Source organism: Vigna unguiculata, chromosome 2, assembly GCF_004118075.2.
Source record: "Vigna unguiculata cultivar IT97K-499-35 chromosome 2, ASM411807v1, whole genome shotgun sequence".
Taxonomy (NCBI): domain Eukaryota; kingdom Viridiplantae; phylum Streptophyta; class Magnoliopsida; order Fabales; family Fabaceae; genus Vigna; species Vigna unguiculata.
Window position 1 is genome coordinate 21,739,829 of NC_040280.1, and position 21,755 is coordinate 21,761,583.

Genomic DNA, 21,755 nt, shown 5'->3' on the forward strand with positions numbered 1-21,755 from the left:
CAGTTCAGTGCAATTCAGACGAACTATTCTTCAATTCAGTACAGTATTTAATAGTGCAATGCAGTTCAGTATGATTTACCCAGTCCTAGACATTACCAACTTATTCTTGATTTTTTCTTTTTATTTTTTTATGCAAGCCCATGCACGTACAAAGATTTTTTATGCATACCTATGAAGAGATGGCAATGGGTCGGAGCGGAGACGGGGTTCACTATCCATATCTCTCTTCATAGAAAAAATTCATCCTCATTCCCATATCAAAATCCAAGAGGTATCAAATTTTTGTTTCATCTCCATTTCCACCGGGTAACGGGTATAATCTCGTACTCATACCCGTACCCATTTTCTTACTACTTCAATATTAATTTTAATTAATTTTTATAAAATAATAAAAAATTATGGTAAATAAAACATAATATTATCAAATATTCAATATTAGGAGGATGATTGTTTCTTCGATATCAAATATTTTGAAATAAATTATAATTGTTTACATTTTACATTAGAATACCAAATAAAATTTCATGAGAACTAAAATATTTATTAAATTTGCAAACATTAATGAAACCTAGTTGATAAAATTTAAAAATATTTTTAAAAAAATATAAAAGGAAAAAATATTCAAATTAAAATATATTTTAAATGTTTGTTTACTTCAATTTTTTAAATTTTAATGAAACTCTTTTTTATACACTAATAAAAGTTATAATGCATCACTTGATCAAGATGACGTAAAAAATAAATAATAAACATAATAAAATTTTAACATAGATCTTATGTCTTTTGAACTCCAATATATGTTGGATGGTGAAAAAAAATATCCATGACAATTACATTAATTTTTTATATTGTAGTAAATAAAAGTTATTTATATAATTATAGTGAAAGAATTACAGTATAATTGATAGTGAGTTAGAAAATAAAAAATAATTAGATAAAATATATCGAAATAGTATTCTACAGGATGAAAATAAACAACAAATAAAAATATTAAAAAATTAACAAATGTGTGTCTTATAAACTATTGAAAGAAATTGCACAAATGAAAACAAATGTATAATTAAAGGTATGATAAAATGAAAAATACCTTAGAGTCCCCTATGTTGGTATCAGGATGGGGAAGCAGTGCTTGTTGGACCAGAGTTGTTGGAATAGACTACTGAGAAGGTGAGAATGGTGAGGGATAGGATGCAGGCCTCTCAGAGTAGGCAGAAGGCTTATGCAGACCGCAGAAGGAGACCCTTGGAGTTCGCAGTTGGCGATCATATGTTCTTGAGGGTGACCCGAATCACTGCGTGGGAAGGGCCCTCCGCTTAGGTAAGCTCTCTCCTAAGTTCCTTGGCCCCTATCAGATCACGAGGAGGATTGGGCAGGTGGCTTATGAGATAGCTTTACCCCCTCAGTTGGCAAACCTTCATTTGGTGATTTATGTGTCTCAGTTGAGGAAGTACATGTTTGATCTGGCTCATGTGTTGGAAGCTGAGGACATACAGATCAGAGAGGACCTTACTGTGGAAGTACCACCCATCACCTTGGAGGAGAGTCGAGTTGAGGAACGTAGAGGAAAATCCGTCAATCTAGTCAAAGTCATCTGGGATCGGAGGACTGGTGACTCTACTTGGGAGTTGGAGGAGGATATGAGGAAATCACACCCACATCTGTTTGCCTGGTAAGTTTCATTTTCGAGGTCGAAAATTCTTTTGTTGGGGAGAATGTCAAGCCCACTTTTATTTCTGCCCCTTTTATTTCTTAAAGGTTGCCCCAAACTATTGGGCCTAAGGGATGGTCCAAAGGGGACAACAAACCCTAAGTCTGCCCTAATGCTTCCATCCCCTCTCACTTTACAGAAACAGTTCCTCCATTCCTTCTTAGAGCAGTCGCGAACCTCTGCTAGGGTTTCAAATCCCCCTCTTACGTTGAGCCATAAGGACTCCATTGACTCAAGTAAGTTAACCTCCTGATTGTTTTCTTTTATTCTATTCCTAGTGTTTTGGTCTCGACCAAAGTCCCTTGCTAATAAATTAGTTTCCCCCTCTGTTCTGCGTATCTACAGTTCACTGAGCTGATCTCGGAGCTGTTGTGCTCGCTAGTTGTGTGTTTAGGAGTCTTGTGCTAGCTTATTTCCAGGTAAGAGAAGCTAGACCCTACTCTTGTAGTTCGTTTTGTTGTCAGTCCTATTGTTGTGTTGCGATTTTATGGTTGGTATGTTACTACGAGAGCATAAAATGCCTTGGTGTGTTGTATGGAATCGTGGGTGTGACTAATGTAGGGAAAACAGTGACAGAAGCGTGTGTTCTCGCCCAAGCGAGCCTGTATCGCCCAGGCGAGACTTGCAGAGGCAGACCAGAACCACACTCGAGCTCTCGTTTGAACGAGGCATCTCACTCAGGCGAGAGGGGCTCGCTTAAGCGAGAACGCGTGAGGGCTTTGGCTCGTCGCTGCGGTTTTTAGCCCAGGCGAGGGACTTTGTTTTTGGGCGAGGGGTGGCCTCGCTCAGGCGAGGAGGGGCTCGCCTAAGCGAGAATTCACGTTCCAGCAACCCTCACTGTTGGTGTTCTCGCCCAAGCGAGGGCCTGCCGCTTGAGCGAAAGAACCCTTTCGCCTAAGCGAGGGTTCCTAGCCTAGGCGAGGCGAATGCATGTTTTGGTGTGATGTTTGTTGTGTTTTATATATTGACTGGTGGTCTACTGCATGATTTCATTACTCTGTTTAAAGCATGAATGGGTTAAGTATGCAATAATTGTGTGATCTTTGGATTGAAAATGATGGGTTGGATATGATCTTGGCTGTGATCTAATTGAGGTGATTGGTATCAATGTGGCATGGTATTGATATGAGATGGAGTTCCATATTTATGGTTTGAGAATAACGGGTCAGTATGGATTTTACTGGGAATATGAAAAAGGTGGATTATGAGGAACTGGCATGTATATATATATATATATATATATATATATATATATATATATATATATATATATATATATATATATATATATATATATATATATATATATATATATATATATATGTGTGTGTGTGTGTGTGTGTGTGTGTGTGTGTGTGTGTGTGTGTGTGCGTGTGTGTGTGTGTGCATGTTAAACCCTTCTTGATTGATTGAGAATGATTGGTCCGTGTCAGTGCGTAATTCCTTGGAATCTCTAGGTGAGACTTTCAGGTTCGCGCTTCAGTGGTCAGGACGTAATTCCATGGCCCCTGTTAGTGGGTGTCCATGGTGGTGCCCCATCTGTATAACTTGATAAGGATTCAAGGTAAGGATTGCATTCTGACGCTTTAGGGAGTCAGTTAGTCTCACTTAGAGTGGACTGACTCCTGTGGTGGGAGTAGCAGGAGGCCTGAAACTCATTAAGGGCTAACCTTGTGTGTGAGGGAATTGGTTCATTGTAACACTTGTAACACATAGCTCGGGGGTGAGTAGAGGTATCCACCACAAGTACAAGCATCCACTGAATCCAACCAGGTTATATGTATCCGGATGAGTCGAGTCGAGTCTGAGTGTATTGTTTTGGAAGGTCATAACATGCTTGGGTGATGTATGCAATATTGACTGTGAAAGTATATCTGATTGTATGGTAAAACATCTTTTGGCTCTAGCTTACCCTTTCTTATTTGAATGTCTTGTATGTTATCCTTCAACTTCTGCGATGATCATCAATTTATTGATGGGAGTAAATGCGAGAGGTACTCGTGGTCAACAGGGGAGAGAGGATTCCGTTGCCTAGTTCACTTGGGCTGGACTTGATGTGTCTTGTTGGGCTTTTCTTTAGGGCTATGACCCATGTATCAGTTTGACTTTTGATTTCTTTATGGTCCTCTTAAACTTTATAACTTGTTTTCCTGTGGCACCGTGGTGTGCCTTGAGTGGTAAGAAGTTAAGTTTAAAACTTCAGGACTGCATTATTATGTTATCTTGTACGACGTTTCCGTTAATTATGTTTGTTGATTAAACGGAACGTTACACTTTACGAACAACTTATTTTAATTTACTCATATTTTATAACATAATTCTATTTTCATTTAAATTTAAAATATGTTCCAGCTTGACTTGTAATGTGATAAACTTTTTAACACAGAATATATATTTAAATTTTTTATAACACCTAACCACACAATTTTTTTAATAGGAAGACAATTTAATCAATTTATAAATAATCAAATTAACACATTTTTTTATGAAATTGATAAAATTATTTATGAAAATTCCTCTAATTTTTCTCTTTTCTATTCACTTCTACTTTTTTTTATATTTTTAATTAATATAAATTTATTTTTGTTATTTTTATCTTTATTTGCTCACTTTTCATATGTCATCTCGAATAAGACGATGATTTACATTTAATTATTTTTTTAATTTAAAAACCAGATGTGTGACTTATAAAAGGGTACCTTACAAGATTATTATTAATGTATATTTTTTGCAATTTTATATTTCTCCAACGGCTCCTTCGCTACTTACTGTATTTATTATATAGTAGATTAATATCTTTCTAAAGTATCATAACTTTTAAAAATATTTTTCAGTGAAAATGGCATATTCATAACTATTATTGTTACTCCAAACATAATAAATACGTGTTCGTTCGGTGTGGTGCATTAAGTGATGCTACATTTTAAAATACTTGTGGAAGTAACCATTGGAAATAGGTAAGTTGTTTTTCTTTTTATAAGTTAAAAAAGAAGTTGCTTAGAACAGTGAAAAGGAGAGTCAGAAAAGAAGACATGAATTCCGGCGGTCAGCAGGAAGGCCCCACCAAGCGGGAGTGGCGCGCAACACTTCCCTCTTTCCACAATTATTTTTGTTTGAATCTAATGGTCCCAAAACACAATTAATGGAAACTTCAGACCACTTTTGCAAATCTCTTACTTTATGTTTCCTTTATGAAAATAATTTCAGACATAAACAACTGAACCTTCGAATAAAAACATAATTACTTAAAAGGTAATTACTTATACTCTATTTTGAGAAGAGAGTATTTGTCTTTTGTCCCACTGCTGCACGTGACCCTCTTTTGTTTCAACCCTCTCTCTCTCTCCAAGTCCAACAACATAGAATAGAATAGAACCTAGGAGTAGTTGTAATGGTAACACAACACTCACTGTAACCCCACTCCTTCCAAATCCAGATCCCACATCGGTTAAAACAGATCCCTTCCATCCATGATTCTATCTTCTTCTCGTCCATGTCTTCCTCCATCGTCATCATTTTCCTCTTCCTCTCCCTCTTCAGACCCTGCAACACTCAAACATGCTCTTCCAATAACACAAACCCGTGTCCTCCGTTCTCCTCTCACCCTCCTTTCCCTTTCTCCTCCACACCAGGCTGTGGCCACCCCTCCTTCCACATAACCTGTTCCAGCCCCCATTCTTTCATCTCCATCAACAACCTCTCCTTCTCCATACTCTCCTACAACTCCAACACCTCCTCCATAACCCTCTCCCCTCGCCCTAACCCAACGCCCCACCCCAACTGTCCCTCCTTCTCCTTCATTCCTACCCGCCCCATCAACCTCTCCGCCACCCCCTTTCGTGTCTCAGCCGCCACGTGCTCCCGCCTCTCCTTCCTCCGCCCCTGCTCGCCGCCTTCCCTCCCCAACTGCTCCCACTGCCCCTCCCAGTGCCACCTCATCAAATCTCCCTCCCACCTTCTCCCTGACTGCAGATCCACCCACCACTCCCCTCAGTACTCAGACTCCCCCTGCCTCACCGACATCCTCGGCTTCCTCCAACAGTTCCTCAAGAACGGAATCCAACTCGACTGGGACCAGAGCCGTGACCCCTACTTCACTAATTGCACCATCTGCCGCGCCAACAACAGCACCTGCGGCTTCAACTCCTCCTCCCAGAACAAACCGTTCCTCTGCTTCGGCTACCGCTCCCAATCCACCCTCGCCCCACCATGGATTCGCAAATTCAAACCGAACAAAATGGCCCTTTTCAGCACCGTCATCGCCATCACCTCCCTGCTTCTCCTCATCTCAGTAGCCACCGCCATCCTCCGCTCTGCCAGATCAAAGGCCTCCTCCGCCGCCACGCAGCAAGACCCCACCACGCTCTTCCTCCGCCTCCACCGCTCTGCCAGTCTACTGCCCCCGGTCTTCTCCTACGACGACCTCGCTGCTGCTACCCACAACTTCGACCCCAAGCGGAAAATCGGCGACGGCGGGTTTGGGTCCGTCTACCTCGCGCAGCTCCGCGACGGCCGCCTCGCGGCGGTGAAGTACCTCCACCGCCACCACTCCTCCGCTGCGTTCTCTACCAAGTCCTTCTGTAACGAGATCCTCATCCTCTCCTCGATCCACCACGCGAACCTGGTGAAGCTCCACGGTTACTGCAGCGACCCGAGGGGGCTTCTCCTGGTCTACGATTACATCCCCAACGGAACCCTGGCGGAGCATTTGCACCACCGCAAAGGATCTCTGACGTGGCAGGTGAGGCTCGACATCGCGCTACAAACGGCGTTAGCGATGGAGTATCTTCATTTCTCGGTGGTTCCACCGGTCGTCCACAGAGACATCACGTCGTCGAATATTTTCGTGGAGAGGGATATGAGGATCAAGGTGGGAGATTTCGGGTTGTCGCGGCTTTTGGTGGTGCAGGACACGACGTCGTCTTCGAACGGGTTTGTTTGGACCGGGCCGCAAGGAACACCGGGCTATCTTGATCCAGATTACCACCGCTCGTTCCGGTTGACCGAGAAAAGCGACGTGTACAGTTTCGGAGTTGTGTTGTTAGAGCTTATATCGGGAATGAAAGCGGTGGACCAGAGCAGAGACAAGCGCGAAATGGCGCTTGCGGATTTGGTTGTTTCCAGGATCCAGATGGGGCAACTTCACCAGGTTCTGGATCCGGTTTTTAAACGCGGCGACAGCGACGGCGTCTCCGCCGTCGCGGAACTTGCATTCCGCTGCGTGGCGGCGGATAAGGACGACCGGCCGGATTCAAGGGAGGTGGTGGAGGAGCTGCGGCGGGTGCGGAGTCGGACGGTGGCGGCGAAGGAGTGAAGTAAAGAATGGTTCTTTATTATGGGGCCTTGTGGTGATGTGGAGTTTGACTGCGAAGTTGCACTTGTGTCGGACGACAACGTTGACTTGACCCCACCGAAACCATGATGAGTTGTTTTTTTGTGAAAGTTAATATGTTATTATGATGAGGTTAATAGTTGGAATTGAACGCACGAGGGTTTTTATTTTTATTCTATTCTGCGTGTGGTTACGTAACGTCAAGCGGTGGAAAATGTCAGTGATCCCGTACCGGTACGGCCGTGGGAACTTACCCAAATTCAGCTAAATAGTCAACAGTGTCTATGTAACGTCTACCACTCTCTTATTTTGTACTACCTCACACCGTAAATATACCATATCTTCTATAACTTTTTGGCAAACTAAATTTTTCAACGCTTTCGATTATAGCAAATAACTTCCTCTTCTCTTTATATGGTGGAGTAAAGTGAAGGTGAGGAACAATGGGTTTGACGTGGAATTTCTACATTGGTGATGTTCGGTTAAAAAGTCTTCTAACAACCCTTTTGTGACGACGATGTCAACTTACAAATCACTACTCAGCACTATCTTTCTTTCCGTGATTAGTGATTCGAAATTAGAGGTTTCATAGCACCGGCCATGGCCCACCTTTTGTTTTTCCTACAACTTAATCAATGCGAAGTTGTTGCTTGTTCGCCACCTCGGAAGTCTCATCCAACACATAATGTCACAAATCTTTTAGGTCATGTTCTGGTAAAAAAGTTAGGAACTTCCGATCGTGTGTTTTCGAATCATTCGCAGACACTTACGAATCCTATCAAAATTTAGAAGATAATTTGTGTTGAGAATAAAAGTACAGTATGAGTTTCTTAATTTACGTCCAGACACACACGAATTTATGGATTATGTTTCACTTAATCTTTTATGCTATTTTACCCAATGAAGTATTGGATTTTGACATGGTGAATATACACATACAAAAGAACCGGTCACGAGTCGGTTCTATGATTATTCCCTCAGTTAAAGTAACGATTCTCCAAAGACGTGGCTTTCTCGTTCGCAAATTTTTCTTCTGATTTGTTAGCTAATTTGTATCCCTTCTCCTGAAAAAAGAAATCGTAATTCAAACGCATAAACGTTAAAATGCTCTAAAACCATAACTACAATGGTTAAAGACAAAGCAGCACGTACTAGTAGACGCCACAAGTAGGGGACCCCATCTCTTTTCTTGATTTGCTTCTCCAACACTTCGATTGCTGTGATGAATTTCATCATAATTGTTAGAGAAGAAGATTCGTGGGTTTGAACATCAGAGAAAAAGTTCGAGATTTTACCCTTCGACGCTTTTCCAGTATTCAGCAACATGTTGTACCAAACTTCATTGAATACGTCCACTTGTTCATCAGATGCCCCAATGACCTTCACAACAATGTAGTTGATATTTTGTTAAGTTGAAAAATCAACAAAAGGTGAGGCCACAGTACATAAAAGTGGCTTATGGGTCCAACCTTATAATCAGTGGCATCGAAATCTGGATCAAGTAAATCGAGTCCATGTTTCTCATCTCCCATTCCGTACGCATAAAGTGCTTCTGCAAGCTGAGTTTATGCAAGAGAAATGGAGGTTAAGATTTCAATTAAGATAGAAAAGATTTAGTTAATGAGAACACTCTTAAAAGCAACAACAGCAGTACAAAGCATGGTGTTATTGCGTTGCCTCGTAGAACAAAGAATTTAAGCTATGAACTAGACAGCTATCTAAAGAATTTTTATATGTTCATCGAAGCAGCTACTGAAGCATACATACCATCATTCCTCTCTTCATTCTTTGTTGCTTCTTTTTAGTCATCCTCAAAAACCTGAGATAACATCAATATATCACAATTCATGCAACATTGTATCTCAATTACTTACGCAAAATATAACAATTCCACCTGGTTTTTAAGCCCTTTAGAAGATCTTCTGCTTTAGAAATTTCTCCAGCCTTTGCCAAAGTCCAAAGTATCAAGACATCAAAGTGCCACTCTACATGCCAGTTTGCCTGAACATTTAATATACATCCATGAAATGCGCAAGAAACACACAGTGAATATCCTTGAACTGCACAAATAAGAAAGTTTCCCAACAAGATAATTGAGCAAGTACTCAAAATCTGTCTCAAAAATCACCACTAAAAAACACAGAAAGTTCATTCAATCTCATGTTTTATATGTAATGTATTTTTCATTTAAATTGTAAACCGGAAGTGTCACCAGAATAATGTAAAATCTAGTGTAAGTTTTAATACATAGAAAGAGAATACAGTTAACTAACCTAAGAAAAGGTGAACTAGAATACAAAACTCAGATCAATATATCCATTTTCATACTGTGTCATACAATATTACCTTTTCCTTGATTCCATATAACATGTAGAGTGTATCTTAACTTACTTCATTAGTTAGACATTCAGCAAGCAACTTGAGACGATCACCATAGATATCCAATTCACCTCGAACATACAACCGCAAAAGCAAACCAGCAGCATTTAAGTAAACCTGTATTCCAAGATATTAGAACTTATGAGAAAAGGAAGAAAGCAAGAAACACTACTGGTAAAGACAAAGCTTATGAAATCGCATACCTCTGCCTTCATAGAATCATCTTTGTCTAGCTCCTTCCATATATAATTGTCATATATCTCTAACACTCTTTGTGTAGGAGCATTACCCTCTAAGTAACAAACGGCTGCATGCCACCAGTTGTGTGTCAACCTGAAAGAATGAACTTTCTTTAGCTGATTACTAGAAAGTTAGACAGAACCATGGTTAAACGAATAAAATTCTTACATGAAAGATGAAGCAGAACACCATGATGATGAACATTCTTCCATGAACTTAACAGCTTCTCTAAAACAACACTTGTACTGAAACACATGGCATAACTGCAGAACAAAATTCATTTATTACACTAATTTAGGACAAAAATATAACTTATGGAAATTTCTTGTTACAACTTATTTCTGAATTAACAGTATCATATGTTCACAAACTGTGACTTCATTATGCCTAAACTAAAGCTTAAGATAATTCCCTAATCAATGGTTAATTGCTTGATTTTTCTCTAGACATCCTTTTTGCTTACATAGCAGCAGAGAAAGCTTAAGCTTGTTTTGTCATGAAAGTAAAGAGAATAAGTTAAGGTTTATTCTAAATCTTTATTGTTAAGTAAAAAACTTGAAAGATAGTAATAAGTACATCTACTCAAGGTAGAGAAAATATTCCCATATTTAATAATTACATTGACCTACAGCATGCTGTGACCAGATGTCTTCCTTATTGATCTCAAATCCCCTACTGGCAGCTTTCTCAGCCTCCTCCATCCGCCCAAGCTCGAGTAAAGGGAATGCAAGCATGCCATATATGTAGTTTTGTCCTTCATTTTCAGGAAGAACCTGTAAAACTTAAAAGGATATGATATCACTTTTCATCAATAATAATGAAAAGAAGCAGCAAACTACTCAAATTCTCCTTCAACTGATAACTAATATAAAGTTACATTTTGTTTGGATGGCAAATATTACACAATAGGGTAGGATAAAGATGGACTCTAATTAAGCAAACTATATTATGTTCCATATTCTGGTGTTTGGTCCTATTTGGATATTTGCATCATAAAATTACGTTATAATAACAATTAAAAGCTAACAAGACTAATTATCCCTTAAAAGATGTCAAATCAATAGAGAATTTTGGGTTAAGAACTAGGTTGATTATATATTCCCATGGCTAACAAGAAACCAAATTTAGGCTGTGAAAGGCTTCTAAATCTCATCTTAGCATCTCCAGGCAACCCAAAACAAAGGCAAAAATAATGAAAGTCAGTTCTGAGTAACACTAAACTGTTCTATAATCTGATTTAGTGAGCTTCAGATGTACAAGTACAACCCTTTTACTCCTCCGGTATAGAAGTTAAAGAAGAATCCATATCTATTATATTAACATTTTTGCAACTTCTTTAAAGAAAACAAAGAAAGAAATGAAAACAGAAATGTTCTGTAATTGGATGGAACCTGTTGAGCAAGAGACAAAGAAAGACCAGGTAGACCCATGTAGAAGCATAAGACTTGTGCTCTCTTTAGAGAAACCAGATCTCTTGGGAACTCTTGTAGAAGCTTCAAAACAAAAACAAGCAACATTAATCAAAAGAGTTTGAATAGCAAATCAGATGAATCCCAAAGAATTGTGAAGGCAGATACAATTGGCAAACATTTCTGAAGTCTGAAGTGAACTCCCCCCTTCAGATAGAACTTTCTAAGAAACAATTAGCAAAAGGTCATCTAACCTGGTTCAAAATTCAGTTTCAACACATCTGAATAACAAAATATCAAAGTGTCCTGTGAAAACATCAATTTTTAAAGCCAAGATTTACTTTCTATTCCCTTAACTTAATGCCTTATGGGATATACTTTTTTGTTCAGGATTCTTTCCTGTTCTCTAGTGTACAAGTCATGCAGTTGATACCAAAATATTCATCAGCTGTCGCCACTATAGTAATGCTTATCAATATAACTTTCTACACAACTTCAGCAATTTAGATATCAATCTCAACTTAACAAAGACCGAACTTTGTACAAAGTATGAAAATCTCCGTATTCTTGAATATTGAGTAAATACTTGTGCTTATTTTGGTCCTCCTCAAAAGAGACATCAGTTTAAACATCCAAAATATATAACTACACTACAGTTCAATGACAACTTTGGCATCAACTAGGTTTTCCAATTTTGTCATTTTACATCAAATTGGTCCCCAAACAGATGAGAGTTGCATATGAGTCAAATGGACCGACTGAGTCACTCACCTTGGAATGCAATTCAAGAGCTACATCGTCGTCTCTATCCTCGGATAGCAAATAACTTATGGTATCGAAAACAAGTTTCTCGTACAAGGTGGCCTGATCCTGTACCAGCAGAATTACAAAAACGCATCAAAGGGGTTTTCTTTTTGGTGGAAAGAGTCAAATAGACGAAAAAAAGAAGAAGATGCAAATGGAAAGGTACAAGGTGGGACTGAGCGGCGTGCAGACAAGTGAGAGCACGAGAAGAATCAGGCGAGTAAAGGAAATGTGCAGCCAAGATGTTGGCCAAGACACAGTGATTGTCATGTGCCACTGCTTCCAGAATCACAGACCTTTTTCTTCCATAGATGAGAACCTTCATTCAAAGGAGACGCACCCCATTTGAGTTTTGATATCAAAGAGTTTCGACAAAGACAAAAGTCAAAATCAAAACCGAAAAAAGAATTCATAATACAGCGAAAGAGAGAAAGGGGGTGTTGTGAAATGTGTGACCTGATGATAGTAGGAGTTGATGGCTGAAACGCAGGCCTGCGAAGAAGTTGCGACCTGGTATCCCCACATGTCCAATTTCACACTTTCTTCCATTGTTGTTCACTCCTTTCCTCTCTCTATCTCTCTCTCTCTGTCTTTCACTTTCTAATTTCTCAAGTGAAAAACATTGGTTAAGGTTTCGAGTTTAATTAGGTAAGAGATAAAGAAGAGCAACCTGAGAAACTCAACTAGAGTGCGATCTTATCTGACAAGTAACAAGAACAAGGTAGTATTAACTAATGTGTAATTACAAGGTTGACTTATATATCATTTCAAGTTTTTTTTTTTTACCAAGTTAAAGTTTAAGTTGGGAATTGATATTTGAACCCTTTAAATTAAATGGAGAGAAGCTATATTAAAAATGAACAATTTTTTTTAATAAATATATGATAGATCTTTTGAGGAAGAATAATACATAGATTTGTCTGAGAGATTCTTATTGAAACAATATTCAACTTTAAGATCACTCTTGAATCTTTTGAGGAAAAAATTCACCGAAAGATAATTTTAACTTGATAAAAATCTAATTCATAAATAATAAAGTAAAACTACTTATAAATAAAAATTTTAGGACAATAAATTTATAGATTTTATTCCTTATATATTACTTAATTTTTTTATTTTTATTATACTCACCAATTGATAATTCCAACATTCGTAACTATTACCATATTTCATATTGATAATACATTTAACTTTTCTTACAAAATATTAACTCATTTTCATGATTATTGATATTCTTTGATAGTGTTTTTCCAAAATAATTAAATCGAAATTATGGTTAAAATCGTAAAGAACCAACCAGAAAAGTATAATATACATAATACATTGTAGATTTTATTGTATATGAAAATATGTTATGAATATATATATATATATATATATATATATATATATATATATATATATATATTAATTGAGTTTTATTTTAATTAAAACTCATTCAATCGAAAAGGTGAAAAGTATAACACAAAACACTTTTACTTTTTAATTGAGTTAATTTAAACCCCATTTATCAAGAAAGTAAATAAATGTTGTAACTGAAAAAATAAATATGAACTTTAATTACATTAGTTTTTAATTAAATAGCATTGTGACTGACAATACATACAATATGGTGAAATTTTAATTATATTAACTTAAAATTAGAATTAAATTTTGTTTTAAATTAATTTGTTCATTAGAAAGTTTACACAATTTAGAAAAAAAAAAATTTATACAATTTTATAATTTTGTTGGACTATTCTAATGATTTTACATTTTTTTATTTCTAACAATTTTACTATACACGATCAAGTGTAAGATTTAGATCAGAAATATTATATACAATCCTACTATACATACTTTTACGAGTTAAAACTCGATTTTAACCGTAATACTTTTTCCACACTACTATTTTAACTAACAAAACTCAAACTTAGCATTTAATTTAAAATTAATTGAGTTCAATTTCGTTTAGAATGACTAAATATGTTGTTTTTGTTACATATGTTTAACAGTATGTATGAATTTATATTATTTAATACTTAAGTGTATCTAATTTCGTGTTGTATTTATATACTTTTTATATAAATCTATATTTTACACTTAACCGGTTGTTAATAGGTCCTGTTTTTGTTTTTTCAATAAAATTAACAGGTTCAATTCAAAGATGTAAATTTTACTTTATTGGTTTCTGTCATAAAGGAATACCCTCATAATGTTAAATGCAGCATAAGTTAATATGAAAAGTGTGATAATGATTTACGGTTTTATTAAAAGGCGATGAAGTATGAAGTTATTACTTTTAATTAACTGAAATAAAATTTTAAATCCATGACACTGTTCTTATAATTGAAAAAGAAGTTATATATTAATTAAAATTAATTTTAGTATTTGAAATTGTGTTAATCATTAATCAAGCTTGAGATAATATATCAAACTGTATTTATCTTTTCTTTCTTTATGATTGAGATGTCTTTTTTCTTATTTATATGATCAAAATGTATTCTTTTGACATAACATTCAAGTTGGTTAAAGATTGGGATAATAAATATGTAAATAATGATAATATATATGTTGAGATTATCATTTACTTATAATATTCTTAGTTGATTTTTAGTTATATGTCTCATGAGGGTGAACTTATATTGTTGTTGATATTTAATTAGTCAAGGTTGTTTTAAAATGTTATTGATTGTCTAAACACTAATTAACATAGATGTTAATGTTTTATAGTTTTGTCAAATTGAGGGACAGAATTGGCTCAAAGGTAGAATGAGTAAAGAATCGCTTTAGACCTCCATTAAAATAAGATCTCAAATTTTTTTATTACTAATATTTCTATATTAAATTAATTATAAAATTATGTTTAGGAAAAAATGCTTCAAATTTGTTTTAGTACTAATAAACATCTATTAAATTAATTATAAAATTATGTTTAAGAAAAAAATATTTTATTATTAATATAGCTCTATTAAATTAATTATAAGTTTATGTTTAAAAATAAATTTTAATTAAATTATTATTGCTTGATAATTTTTATTGGTATTAAAAATTATAATTAATGAGTTAAATTTTTTTTAGTAAATAATAATTTTGTTTACGAAGAGGAGAATAATTAGTGATATCTTTATTCTCTTATAATAAATATGTATTCTATTTTCTTCTTTTACCTCTCACTGACTCGCCTCTCTTATTTTATACTCTCCTAAGAGTCATTTTTTTTAGGATTTTACTTGAATCTTCTCATCTTAAATCTCATGTTATCTGTATGTACCAATATTTTCATCCTCATTTCTAGTTAGTATGTTTTTTTTTCTATTTGTGTTGCTGTTATTTTTATTTTGTTTTGGATTTATATTAGAATTAGAAATGTGTTTCTCCTGTCCAGTATTGTTTTTCGGTACTTTTCGATTTACGGGTTTTAAGAGTTTTTTTTTTCATATATCTTGCCCACTTATTGTCGAAGAACAATAATTTTTTTGAATTATTTTTATTAATGATTAATCTTAAAATAAATTCTGCAGGTTTGTGAAAAAGTTGAAACTTGAGAAGGAGAAAGATGTTTGAGACTTCAAAATATTGCAAATCTACTATCAAGTTTACTTTCTTGATAACCAAAATCAGGTTTTATTGTTTTAATACGTTCGTTTTATATAATTATCTTTAGTAGTATTTTATATATTATAATTTTTATTTCATATAAAAATATATAGATTGAATCAAGCTATTCAAAAAAAAAAAAGATTTGAGACATTAATCACATCGTAGAAGGGAGCTATGAATAAATTTATAAAAATACATAAGAAAAATGAATTAAAAAATACATGTGGATGCTCTTTGAATGAACAATATAATAACAATATAGATATAGATGAAAGCAACAATATAGAAAGAGAAGTAGTTTGTGATTAGGATAATGTTAACAATTTCAGTATCAGTTACTTCAGTCGAAAGGAGTTTCTCAAAACTAAAGATAATAATAATTTATTTAACATAACAATGTTTTAAGAAAGATGAGACGACTTAACTTGATTATTTATTGAAAAAAATGTTAAATAAAATTAATTATGATAATTTAATAAATAATTTTGTATAGAAAAAGCTTGAAAAATAAATTTTGAATAAAATACCTTATTTTTTAAGTTTGTTTTATACGTTTCAAACTCTTGAGCCATTACTGCTAAACTACGGTGGATTATGATATTTTGAAACTTTTTACGGTGTACAAGACATTGTTCATCATAGCTGGTTAATAAGTTGTGACTTTACAATAAAGGTGCCTTCAATAGTTAGAGATATCTTTGAATTAATATTTTTATGCTAAATTGTAGGAGTACATATGACAACAAGTCTTAACGAAGAGAAAAATCCATTTTCTTGTTTTAGATTATATAATGTAAAATATTTAAGATATAATTCTGATATATGATTTTGAATTATATATTTTAAAATTAGTTTAAATTACGTAATTTTATATTTTTAATAAAATTATACTTTAAATTATGTAATTCTGAATTACATTTCAAAGTATCTAATATAAAAAAATTAGATTTTACTAGCGTAACACAGGTGCTATCGCGCCTGTATATGTATTTTTTAAATATATATATATATATATATATATATATATATATATATATATATATATAAATTATATTTATTAAAAATAAAGTGAAATATATCAAAACAAATAAAAGAATAACTATTGATAAATAAAAAAGAAGAGAAGAAGTAGAGACATCTAATTTTATAAAAAGTTTGTAAAAATAACGGTCAATTTTTAAAAATTTAATAAATTATTATATTTAAAGGGTAAAATCGGTATTTTGAAAAGTGCACACAAAAAGGGAAATCTCCTTTATATATTGTTATAGATAATGTGAAATGTATTTAAGATAATTTTAAATTTTGTAATTCAGGAATATTTTAGATTCGTAGTATAATTTTAAATTATTTATGAAGTGTAATGATATAAACATATTTGTTGCTGAGAAAGGAAAATGCCTTTAAAAGTGAAATGTCATCTAAACTTGAAAGTGGTTGAATCAAATTGAAAACTATCGAAACTATCGAAACTAATTTGATTATTTTTTTTTATAAATAGAAGAATTAAAAGAATGATTTAACCAAAAATAAAATATAAGATGTGTGATCGATGAACAACTATGTTTTCATATATTTGCTAATAATCAAAGGAATTACTTATCAATTTTTATAAGATTTTTTTTCTAAAAATTTAAAATAATATTAAACGAAAGAGAAACTTAATATTTAAAAATATAAAAATAGAGGATAATACGACCATAGAAACTTATAAAATTATATACGAGAAATAAAAATAATAAAATTTATCCTCTTCTGATAACTTTTCTCCAGTATATATCGAATACCTAAAATTCTTACAAAATGCAAAGTTGTTGACGATTTTAAATATAAAATTCATTTTAATTACTGAATTTAATTGAAATTACAATTTTAATATGTTTTTTTAAACTGAAATTGCATCTAATTTTAAATTATTATACAATTAAAAAGTATTAAGGCTCTGTTCGCTTCCATGAATAATATTGTGGATAACGATTTGTGAGGATGAATTTAGAAAAAATTTATGTTCGCATGACATGATTTGTAAAAAAAAGTGTAGACAGATTTGTGAATAACTTTCAAAAATTCATCCAACCTATTTTGCAATGATTTGAGTGGATCAGTAAACATTTCTCAGTTATACCCTCTATAATTTTATATAAATATATATCTACTAATATAATAATTAATCAGAATATACTATTATTTAATTTATTTACAATAAATATTTTATTGTATGTTATTAATTATTAATAATTTTAATTATTTATTTACTACTATATTATATTTTATATATATACATATATATTATTATTTATTATTATATAATATATATATATATAAATTAATAATAGAGGTAATAAATTATATATATAATAATTATTTTTAATAATGTATATAATATTTAATAAAAACAAAATTTGTATAAATGTCTATAATAATTAATAATAGTAATAAAAATTTTGCTAAGATTTAATATTTTATTTTATTCAATAATAATTTTTTATTATTATTGATGTTTAAACGTATTTAATAATTTATAATAATAAATGATAATAATATATTTAAACTTAATAATTAGTTATATATAAAATAATAATTAATATTAATAATAATAAAATATATGAATATGTATAATAATTAAAATGGTTTTGAAAATAATAATATATATAATTATTATTATTTAAATTTATGTATAATAATCAATAATACTAGCATAACACAGGCGCAATAGCGCCTGTGTGTATGATTTTTTAAATATGCGTTATATTATATTAATAGGTGATAATATTATAATGTTATTAAGTTAATATATATATATATATATATATATATATTAAAATTATATTTATTAAAAATAAAGTGAAATATATCAGAAGAAATAAAAGAATAACCATTGATAAATAAAGAAGAAGAGAAGAAACAAAGTTATATTATATTAGTAGGTGATAATATTATAATGTTATTAAGTTAATATATATATATATATATATATATATATATTAAAATTATATTTATTAAAAATAAAGTGAAATATATCAGAACAGATAAAAGAATAACCATTCATAAATAAAGAAGAAGAGAAGAAACAGAGATATATGATTTTATAAAAAATTTGTAAAAGTAACAGTCAAGTTTTTAAAATTTAATAAATTATTATATTTAAAGGATAAAATCGGTATTTTAAAAAGTGGACACAAAAAAAGAAATCCCCTTTATATATTGTTATATATATATATATATATATATATATATATATATATTAAAATATTGTTAAATTTTAATATTTTTAACTCTTTTAATAATTATTTTATTTTATTTTTATCATTAGGGCTAATTTGGTAATTTTAAAATTTTATCTATTAAAACTTTTTTTTTTATCTATCACATTACTCAAATCATTCACTAACTCTTATAAAATTTATCTTCAAATCTACTCATTTTAACCTCTAAATCGACTCAAAAAAACACACATATTCATCCACTCAAATCCACGCAAATTCATCTTTACACCCTCCCTCAAATTCATCTACTCATACGAACACAGCCTAAGTCTTGTAGGGATTTGACGATATAAATAAAGTATCAAAGTATACTTTATTTGTAGGCTTTAACATCTTTTTAGTTCTTAAATTTTGTCATTGATAGTGAAAAACAATAAATGCACCGATCACATATGTAATAAGTAATAAATATTGTTCTCTTCACATGGACTTGTGCAACACATAAAAGCTTTCATAATTCACAACTCAAATAGAAAACAAAGTTCAGAAAAAACAGAAAGAAACTCTTTGTATTTTTATCAAACAATTGGTGTGCAACAAGAGAGTTAACATAGAGTATTTACACTTGTCAAGATTATATTTCATTCACTTCTTATTGATGCATTCACAAACATCTCATATTCAAGTCAAAATCAACTCACAAGATTACTCAAATCATATTCCTTGAGACTTTGAGCAATGATAACTTATCAAGTTCCAATTTCTTGAATCTTCAAGAAGTGAAATCATGCATTAAGTTTAAGAGTCTTAGGATTACTAATTAATCATGTTTTATTCCTAGATACAAGTTTCGTTAGGTATACAAGTTTCAAGACCTCAACCACAAACAAGCCATGGTTGATCAAACCACAACGAACATTAGGCACAAAAATCAAATACTAACATTGAAATGGAAAATAATATGTATTAACAACACACATTATACAAGAATTCAGTTCATTACATCTAATTTTAACAAAAAGGTTAACACTCCATGGTGGAGAACCTAGGGTTTACAAATATAAGAGATAGGGAAGAAATGGAAACCAAAGAGAAGATGCAAACCCTCTTCCAAGGTTCTTGGCAGCTACTTCATGCTCCAATTGCGCCTCCCCTTTGCATCAACACCTCCAATTCGCAGATCCTCTCCCTCGTCAACCTCAAAAGAGAGAAAACACCATGGATGAAGACTGAGGACCCAAGGAGGAGTGGGAGAGCTTCCCAACACCCCAAACAACCTCCAAGAGCCTCTCTCAGTTGCTCTAGGTGGAGAGAAATCTTGGAGGAAGAGAATCTTCCTAAAAGCCTCGCCAGAAACATGTTTAAATATCTATTTTTGACACATCAACGTCATTGCCACTTGGCACCATCTCAGCACCACCTGACCTTATCATTAAAATTTGTGAAACAACAACTTCAATGAGCCATCGCCCGACGTCACTTATACATCACCAGGTGCCTGCAAATTCACTTGCACATGGCACCTAACCCTAGGTTCCACTGTCCGACTCCATGCTCTCAAGTAGCATTGGTTAATTCTTGTCCTTGTGACGCTGGACGCAATTCTAGTGGGGCCCAACGTAAATATTTGCCTTAAAATCAATCTTTTTTTGTCTAATCATGCTTTCTTGAATTCTTGTTTGTTTTTTTCTACCACAAAAGTTTCCTATTAACTTATTTAACACACTCATATTAAATATTAGAGGTAAAACAAGCTTAAAATATCTAAAATACAAAACAATACAAAACACGTTAAACTCACTCGAGAATTGAGCAAGATAAAAACTAAAAATAATTGAGTTTATTCACTAAAATCAACACACCAAAACACGTAAAAAGAAAAGTTATCTTACATATATGTTTTAAATTTTGATATAATTTAGTGTCCAAATTTTAAAATGAACGAGTATAATACTTTTAATCAATTAGGTTAATTTTTTGAATTTTAAACTTATGTTTAACGTAGCAAAAACATTATTTAACACAAAATATAACGTCTTGGAATTAAAAAATCTATATCCATTTACTTTTTAAATTTGGAGACAAAAATATTTTAAAATTTGAAACAAAAATAAATGCTAATTTTGTGTGTAAATTTAAATATTTCAAATGTATTTAACCAATATTTCTATTATCACTTTAGAAAAAACATTGAAACCATAATATTTGTTGTGTGTGAATCGGACAGGCTCGCATGGTGCAAATAATCTGACGTGATTCTCTTCTATCTATATCCTGTCACATATTCATTCAACATTCACTCCAACCATTTTTCTTTTATCCAATTTCACATCAATTACATAGAGATAAAACTATTTCACTCATTTTACTGAATAACGAATAATTTTAACTTATTTTTTAACATAATAATATAAAAAATTATTTTTAAATTTACTATACTATTTATTATTAAAATATCTATGAGTATTTAATTTATATTTGAAAATATATAAATGGAAAATGAGTCCAAACATAAAAATAAATATTTAATTGGATTTGTGTTTTGTTTTAATTGAAATCTCGTCAACTAAAAAAGAAAATAAATATCATAGAAAAATTTAAATTTAAATTATATTAGTTTTTAAATAAACAGTGTTTTGGCCGATAATATATACAATAAAGCAAGTTTTTAATTACATTAACTTTAAATTAATTTAGATTTTGTTTAAACTTAGTTCATTCATTACAAAAAATGACAATTCATACAATTTTATGATTTTGTTTAATGATTCTAACGTTTATAATTTTATTTAATGATTAAAATTTTGTTTGACTTCTTAACGATTTTACTATATAATGATTTATTGTGAGATTCAATTAGAAATATTACATAAAATCATACGATATTATAATTTTACAAGTTAAATATTAATTTTCACTACCATACTTTTCTCACTCTAATTTTTTTACTAACAAAAAACTTAGGATTTTATTTAAAACTAATTGAATTCAATTTTCATTTACAATGACCAGACGTTGTTTTGTTTGTTACATATTTAAGAGTATGAGTTTATTTAGATTATTTAATACTTAAATATAACTAATTGCGTGTTGGG

General features: G+C 32.2%; 2 protein-coding genes across 2 annotated transcripts; one reads left to right on the top strand and one right to left on the bottom strand.

Moving 5' to 3' along the window:
• Positions 1 to 4,974: 4,974 nt before the first annotated feature.
• Positions 4,975 to 7,415, top strand: LOC114173112 (LEAF RUST 10 DISEASE-RESISTANCE LOCUS RECEPTOR-LIKE PROTEIN KINASE-like 1.5). The gene has a single exon (XM_028057336.1). It carries the CDS (start codon positions 5,202 to 5,204, stop codon positions 7,020 to 7,022), a length of 1,821 nt encoding a protein of 606 aa, XP_027913137.1. The 5' UTR covers positions 4,975 to 5,201; the 3' UTR covers positions 7,023 to 7,415.
• A 398-nt stretch (positions 7,416 to 7,813) lies between these two features.
• LOC114173113 (tetratricopeptide repeat protein 38) lies at positions 7,814 to 12,584 on the bottom strand. Its single transcript, XM_028057337.1, has 14 exons — positions 12,329 to 12,584; positions 12,039 to 12,191; positions 11,840 to 11,938; positions 11,051 to 11,152; positions 10,289 to 10,432; positions 9,828 to 9,922; positions 9,623 to 9,752; positions 9,432 to 9,536; positions 8,935 to 9,041; positions 8,808 to 8,859; positions 8,510 to 8,599; positions 8,336 to 8,420; positions 8,193 to 8,257; positions 7,814 to 8,104 (listed from the first exon to the last, which is right to left on the bottom strand). The coding sequence occupies exons 1-14, from the start codon at positions 12,419 to 12,421 to the stop codon at positions 8,018 to 8,020; spliced, it is 1,407 nt and encodes a 468-aa protein (XP_027913138.1). The 5' UTR covers positions 12,422 to 12,584; the 3' UTR covers positions 7,814 to 8,017.
• Between the last annotated feature and the right edge of the window lie 9,171 nt (positions 12,585 to 21,755).

Coding starts and splice junctions, on each gene's coding strand:
- LOC114173112 (XM_028057336.1), top strand. CDS start 5,202: ATGTCTTCCTCCATCGTCATCATTTTCCTCTTCCTCTCCCTCTTCAGA.
- LOC114173113 (XM_028057337.1), bottom strand. CDS start 12,421: ATGGAAGAAAGTGTGAAATTGGACATGTGGGGATACCAGGTCGCAACT. Junction 11,939..12,038: donor ACGCCGCTCAGTCCCACCTT/GTACCTTTCCAT, acceptor CTGCTGGTACAG/GATCAGGCCACCTTGTACGA. Junction 10,433..11,050: donor CTTTGTCTCTTGCTCAACAG/GTTCCATCCAAT, acceptor TAAGTTTTACAG/GTTCTTCCTGAAAATGAAGG.